The following is a 7,977-nucleotide window of genomic DNA, read 5'->3' as shown; positions in this document are numbered from 1 at the left end:
AGTCAATTTGTGTGGATAATCTTATATAAGAAGAATTAAATATTTATGATTTTAAATTTTAAAAAAAAAGGCTTTTAACTTATAATTAATGAATGACCTGGGCGTAATAGCCTGCAAAAGTAACTCTAAATTTAATGGGAGGAAGAAATTATAATTGAAGATTGCCTTGAGGATGGCTAAAATGGCCGGAACGTTGGACTGGTGAAAAATAAAAAGTGTTGAGACAAAAAAGGATACAAGTTTTGATTTATTTCATAAATAATTACCTTGTCTCAAGAAATTGAAATAATATAATTAAAGTTATTTATTATATTTAAAATTACCTTTTAAATTGCACTTTTTTTCTTTCTGTCCATTTAACCATCTAAATTTCCAAGAAGTGGATAAAGGTTATAAATAAATTCCTGAAAAGAAATATAGTAAAGTCTTAATAAGTTCTAACTTTTTATTTGATGTGATAGAGATTTGAGTCATTTTGGGGATCTAATCTCTTTCTATACTTTGTTTTTAAATTTATTTGTACAAATTACGCCTCACTAAGCATGAAAAAAAGAGTTTGTTAGTTGCAACTTCTTACCCCATTTAACCTCTGCTTGCAATAATACATGCTTCATTTTAATAAATCTTATTTTTTTTTTAATGTTCTAAACTTGTACCAACCTTAATTGGAAGGTTTAGATTTCTTCTTTGAATCCACCGAAAAATAAATGTTTACCTTCATAGCACTGTTGGGCGAAAATTAGCTAAGCCATAATTCATAACCATACATTAGTAATGACTTTCATATTGTCTTCTAAATGAGAATAATTGTTTCTGGGTTTTGATATTGATTTTCTATTGATAAGAGGATTCTTGATTTTATAAATTTCCTTTTATTATTTGAAACAATATTTCAGGTGATGCTAACCTACCTGATGGAGTACACGCTCGGTGAGGAGGTGTCCGAGTTCCTCAGTTTTTATCTCCAAAATCTTGATTACGATATCAAGACCGGGAGAGAGAGTGGCTTGGAGATGATCAGTATGCTGGTTGCAGCCTTCCCTCTGGTCAGTATTATCATTCATTTTTGCTTTTTCAATAACAGCTGGCACAACCTCAAATATTGTCATAAGTGGATTGAATTTTGTCTTTTACAATATCAGTGAAAATTTGTTGTAAATTTTGTATAAGAAATGTTTTCTATAACTTTTTTAAATTATGGCTGTTCACGCCAAGTTCAAAAACTTGTAAATAGTCTTAATATTTAATTTAATTACATTTTCATTTTTATCAACTTTTGGCACTGATACTCATTTTAAAATAAGTAATAAAGTTATTTTGAACAAATTTACAAATAAATGTTTATATCCGACCTAGAGGACCAAAATTATGTTAAAGCTGCCTCAAATTGACTTAGTCTTCTGAAGGAAAGCTTTAAATAACAAAAAAAACAACTGCCAATAGAAAACGTAAACATAATATAAAACAAAAGAGTTAAAATATAATAATGAATATAAGTGGCTCTTTGATGCATTTAGAATTCAAAATTTAATTAAAATAATTACCACAATATTACTCATAAATGCAGTGGATTGTATTGTATTAATCATAATCAAAATTAAATGTTTAGAAACTGCATTATACACGCAGACAGGGTCGTCGGGTAACAAAATCAGATGAATTACTAAATGGCGACTAGCCAGCTGATTTTAAGCCATGAATTGTTGACCCATTGCTAGGCGATGCTAACCAAATAATCGCCACTGACCGTTATTCCTGCATTATAATATACAGTATAAATACATCTATTTCTTCTAAAATAAAAATAAAATTTTAAAGAAAACAATGTAGTTAAATTAAATACTAAGACTATTTACAGATTAATTGTTGATTGAACTTGGTTGGTTGATCTAGTTGTGAACAATTACTTTTTTTGTTTTTTTCTTTACAACTTAATATTAAAAGGAGTCTTTATTATCAATAGGAACAGCTGCAAAAGGATGCCTATTGGATATACCTGGATGTCACAGAAAGGCTCGTCAAAGATCTAGAGCCGGATATTAAACGTAAAGCTGCCAGTATCATCTGTCAGCTAATAAAAAAGCTTGATGTTAACAGTAGGGATATGTTGTTTGATCGTGCCTGTGGTTTGGTTGAGACCACTGAGGTATGTTTTTCTTTCCAATTCAATTTTGTAGAAAATAAATATTAAACTTTGATTTTTTTTTTTTAATAGTTAGTCGTCAATCATTTGTTTACAATTATTACTTAGTATTACTCAATTCCATGGTACACATGCTATAATGTCCTGTCTGAAGAATTTAAAATTTTTTTTGTCATTTTGAAAATTCAAGATCTCTTCCTGGGATGAAAGGAGGGTATATTTATAAATGAAGGGTACAACTGTGGTGGAATTCAGTATAGGAAATCCTTGGTTGTGGCTTGTATTATGAATTAGGTTAATCTTGATATAATGTGTTTATTATGAGAGTCCAATTATGAATACAATTTATTTGTTGGTGTGATTTGAAAGAGCTTTGCCAAATTATCACATTTTTTTTCTCTATAGGAAGAAATACATTTAGTAACCTATTACTTGATTAGTATATTTTGAATTTCATTAATTATTGTTATTACTTTCGATTTTCAAACTTGATTTTTAGTAAATTTAAAATATTATAATTTGTTATACTTTTCTGTTTTATTTATTTTTTTTATTCAAATAATATTTCCAAAACAGGGTAATATATTATAATTATTAAAATTTACAGATGGTGTGGCGCCTGGGCGGAATGCAGCTGATAGGTCTATTTGCTAACACCGAGAAGGTTGATTTCACAAAGAGACTTGACTCTTTCTTTCCGCTGGTTATGGAGGAGTTCCGAATTGGTTTTAAAGAAAAAATACCTGGGAAGTTTGTCCTCATCATTAAGCCAAAGGAGGCACCTCCTGAAATCACAGACAGGTTGAATTTCCTCTTAACCTTTATGACACTTAGCACCATCATCAAGGTATTTATTTATTTTTTTACTAATTTAATTCAGGTTAGGACTGTTTAAGAAATAATGATTTACTTATGACAATATAAAATTGTTATTTCTTCCATTTCTTTATTTATATTTGAAACATCCATTTTAGAAAGGCCACAAGCACAAAAAATAGGTATTGAGTGATGCATAAAATAATTTCTCAGCACTACAATTTAAATACTTTAAAATTAAAAAAATTACAGTCATTATTTCATGATGAAATTCTCAAAATTATTAATAAAAAACTTGAGAATTGATTTTGTAAAAAATGTACATTTTATAAATTTGGACTTGTGATCATTCTAAAATAAATTATTTATAATGAGGTGTAGATAGTTGACCATAGATTAATGCTTGGAGAAGTTTGTTGGGGGGGGGGGGGCGGTCAGCAAAGAACAACATAAATAAACAAAACCATATTTATTTATTTTATGCCGACGTTTCGACCTGAGTTTCAGGTCTTCATCATGGCTATAGATGGTTGTTCTATAGCCCTGATGAAGACCTGAAACTCAGGTTGATACGTCGGCATAAAATAAATAAATATGGTTTTGTTTATTTATGTTGTTCTTTGTTGATCGCCCCCCCCCCCCCTCCGACAAACTTCTCCAAGCATAAATTATTTATTTTTAATGATTTTCAAGTTATTATAAACTATTGCATTCTTGTAGAATATGTCTCCAGAATCTCCTTTAATAGTGATTCTGTAGTGTTCAGAATCAGTCCTCACTCCCAATCAGTGAGTGTCTTGGTCTATTTTATCGCCCTTTTGGGTCCTTTATCTTTTTCTTCTCCTCCTAACTTTTGTACTCACATCCTCTGCCACCTCTAGGACTGTTCTGAAATACTCTGGGCATACTCGGTTTATCCCAGTTTCCCAGCTTTGATATAGTTGAGAATATTCTCATTGCTTTCATAGTTTCAGACTTAGTATTGTCACGTATTCACTATTTACCTAAAGTAATTCAAGTATCCATTTTTAAATTTTATAACTAATTGATATATGTTGGGGAGGGGGAGAGAATCTGTAACACCCCCATAAAAGTAGGACTGTATTTATATTTTAAAACATTAAATTAATATTCTGAAAAAGGCAGGAATCTTATCAGTCAAGTTTAGACATAAGGCTTTGGAAATCAACCTTAAACAATGTACCAAGAGTTTTAATATTTAATACATAAATTGGAAGGAGATAATGTCATGTAGATGATAATGATTGACTTTCTCCATCCAGGTAATAATATTCTAATAATATTTTCCTATATTACATTTATATATATGTGGCATTACTTCCTGTCACAAAGACTGGGCCTCCTCCAAAAGCCTTTGCCAGTTGTTGTGATCAATTGCCACAGATCTCCAAGTAGAAGCTGTGCATTTACCGACACTAAGTCTTCTCATCTAACATTTGCCTGGTATAATTGTTGAGTTTCACGAGCTCCTTCTTGCTTCTCCAGGCGCTGCCTTCTATAAAAGGACCAAATATTCTTGTTAAGATTCATCTCTTAAGTCCCATCCCTCCAACTCGTAGCCTATATTACATACTTAATAAAAAAATTAATTATATTTATCTTTAAAACTTATAAAATCACATTGTATTATATTTTTTATTATTTTAGGTTTTTAGCGTGTGCCTAGAGACGGCTGTTAAGAATGACAAATACAAAGAATACGTCGATACTATACGAGGTTTGTACTTTAAAAAAATCATATATGAACCTTTTTCTTTTTTAAGTAGTTTAAAAAGTTAATTTATTTGAGATAATGATTTGATTTGTTAAAATAGATGAATGCCAAACTTTGTTGGCATATGATCATGAGTGGGTACGTGTCAAAGCTGTGCAGTTGATCGGACTCATACTGAAGGCGAGAAATGAAGGCGTCACCAAAAGCTTGGTTCTAGACCTTACTGCTCAGCTGTGGTCTACGGTCCACAAGGATCTGTTGCAAAAGGTATTAAATCATTTTTATATCAATAAAAATTTAATTTAATGCTTATATTAAAGTATCATTTGCCATATTTTGTAATATACAAAGATTATTAAAATAAAATGAATGGAATTTTATATAGTTTTAACTTAATTCTCATATCTTAGGTATTGCTTGGGTTCAAATGGGAAGCTTTAATATTAAATAAATATGAGAATTTTTATGTTTAATTATATATAATTTAGACTCTTAATCTCAGGGCGGGTTTCTAGGGAATCAGAAACAGACACTTTTACTGTTAACACTTAATTAAATTAATATCTCTTTTACACATGTATTTAAATTTAGGCATAACAAAACTAACCAATTTCATAAAATCTTTTGATGATTTTCTCAACAAACTAACACTGACTGTGGGCAATCTTTCATTAAACAAAAACTTTGGTCCTCTAATTTTTCAACTCTCTTCTCATCCACCGAAGTATGTTGTTTGGCGATCCTAGTAAAGAATCTTTTTTTCTTCCTGGGTGACTCTTCAATGTCTCCTCTTTCAATATGTCCACCCTTGAGGTTGACAAGAGAAGATGAGGACCTCCTCATCCAGGAAACATCATTCCACGCCCGCGCCTAAGCAACTAATCTCCTCACAAACCATGAAGTTTTAATCGATGTTCAAATTGAACATCGATTGTCGCACAACAGTTTGAGTTTTTGCATTTGATTTTCTTCATGAACATTCTTGAAAACTTATTTGTAACTTCTATTTTTACTTAAATGTATTGTAATTTCAATTATGATGGGAAGCTAAAATAAAGTTTTTTAAAATTTTTGAATCTTCTCACCATGGCCGCGATTCAACAAACTTTTCACAAGACATATGCCGCCATCTTGAATTTTAACGATATCTTTTGTGACTGCATATTTTACTGAACAAATTTGGTTAGCTTGCTTTTAGGTTTAATACTACAAATAAACATGTTGAAATGATAAATCACATAAAACCTACTAACAATCATTTATATATAAAAAATAATTATTTACTCATAAAAGAGGATATTATACTAAAAAATCTGTTATATATAAAAAATAACGATTTACTCATAAAAAAGCATATTACAATTTATATAAATTAAGAACAAGGTGTCGATCGGTATTTTAGCTCTAGCTCTAATTTTGACCTTGGTGCTGTTACCATAGATATTATATGAAAAGATAGTTGGGGGTGCAGTCAGTTAAGAACACAAATAAGTACAATTTATTGTTTTTTTTTGTGCCAACATTTCGGCAAGAATTTCAGGCCTTTATCATGGCTAAGTGCAAAATGGTTGTTATCTAGTTTTTTATAATTAGGTAGCTCATATATATATTTTTCTTTTTAGACACCGTTCTAAAAATTAGTTGAAAGTATCCTTATGACTTATAGTCATGAGGCTATTGTGTAAAATTTATATTTAGTATTAAATAATGTTATTTTACTTCATAGGTTGTGATGTTGCTGTTATACACAGCAGAACATGTCTCTGCATTGACTGATGATAATCCTGAAAAGAAAGAGGTTTCCCTACCATGGCTAGTAAAGAAGGTGCGTCATGCTGTCAACAGGGAAGTCATCCTTTCCCCCACTGAATATTGGGTTGTAAGTCATCATAGTCATAACTATTTATTTCATTAAGAAGTCATTATGTGTATATTTATTCTTTAATTCTATATTCTAATTTTATTGTACATTAACCATTTTTTATTTTTTGCCTGGAATAGAATAGGTGCATTAGAGTTCATATATTCCAGAATAGAATTAAATATATCTGTTAAATAAGATTATCGTTTTAAATTACAGAGGATATATTATTGCCGGTGGGCAGCTGTTCTTGGTATGAAACTGAATCGAGAACCATTGCTTGAAATAGCTTCGGATCTGTTGACACCCATAGTGAAAGAGCAGTCTTCAGATAAAGAGGACCTATCCAAGGCAATCAAGGCAGCTGAGCGCCATCTGAAGGACAAGATCGGTCAGGCAGAGTACTCTGCTATCGTGAGTCGTATATCAGCAACTCTTCAGACTAAGAGGGCTGTTCGTAAAACGGAGAGGGCACAGTTGGTAAGTAGTTCTTTCTACTGGATCGTAATTTTCTCTTGTGGTTTTTTATATTAACTTGTAATACTCGAAAAAATTAATTTTTTTAAAACATTTTGAACAGCCGCCATATTTTATGCCTCCTAACAATAGAGGGGTCACAGTAGCAGCGTGGTAATGTGCCTGTCTACCAACCCGAAGGTTACAAGATCGAGTCCCCGGCCCTACCCGGGATTTTTTCAAGCATATAAACATGCAATACTCACTCACAACCACCCCCCCCCCCTCCCCGGGCATTTGTGAGGCTCGTAAGCTAATGGGTGGCACTCACAAAAATAGGCGTGAGATTGACAAACCCACCCTTTGAAAACCTCGTCATGAGACGCGTGATGTATTTCCTGCGTAAATTGCGCGAGGTCTTGGACCTCTATGGTCTATCGCGCCAATAATAATAATAACAATACTTGGCAGACTCATCGATTTTAACAAGTAATTTATATAGTTTTCATTTTAGTAATCAAAAATTGTGGTGAAATAACTGGTTTTTTTTTTTCAATCAGGCTCTTGTACTAAAAGGACAATTTAAATAATGGCGGGAACAGATTATATAAAATAAATTGGTGATCACAAGTATTGTTACCCTGAGCCACAACTTAGAGCTCATGAGATGAGAACTATTGTGCTCTTAATACTGGAAGGGTTATGACACAATTGTATTTATGGTGTGATTTTATTCAGTGTAATAAGGGGTATTCATGATGTTGTGTTAAATGTTATATGTTTTACCATGTTAAATGTTATAACTATAGGATTGTGAGCAGCCCTATTTGAAGTCATGTTAAACGTTAAATGCATAAGAGTCCCTAGCGGATTTTCTCAGCAACTTGTATAAGCTTTTATGTTTATAACCTTCCTTCCAGACCCTTATGTTATTGTTTACTTCAGTTTTGATTTAAGTAATTAATT

At 31.5% G+C, this 7,977-nt stretch overlaps 1 protein-coding gene across 1 annotated transcript in view; it reads left to right on the top strand.

The window, feature by feature from the left end:
• LOC106682497 (small subunit processome component 20 homolog) overlaps positions 1-7,977 on the top strand; it is a gene marked incomplete in the record, with an annotated part of 46,758 nt that overhangs the window by 38,031 nt on the left and 750 nt on the right. Inside the window, 7 exon segments of the mRNA XM_067046031.1 lie at positions 897-1,046; positions 1,964-2,146; positions 2,751-2,990; positions 4,628-4,697; positions 4,795-4,961; positions 6,421-6,573; positions 6,775-7,035. Of these exon segments, the coding sequence (XP_066902132.1) occupies positions 897-1,046; positions 1,964-2,146; positions 2,751-2,990; positions 4,628-4,697; positions 4,795-4,961; positions 6,421-6,573; positions 6,775-7,035 (1,224 nt within the window).

This window comes from Halyomorpha halys, unplaced genomic scaffold, assembly GCF_000696795.3.
Source record: "Halyomorpha halys isolate HHAL.00 unplaced genomic scaffold, Hhal_1.1 Scaffold24.1, whole genome shotgun sequence".
In the NCBI taxonomy this organism is placed as follows: Eukaryota; Metazoa; Arthropoda; class Insecta; order Hemiptera; family Pentatomidae; genus Halyomorpha; species Halyomorpha halys.
Note: the sequence above shows the minus strand (reverse complement) of the source record. Positions and strands in the feature narration are given on the sequence as shown.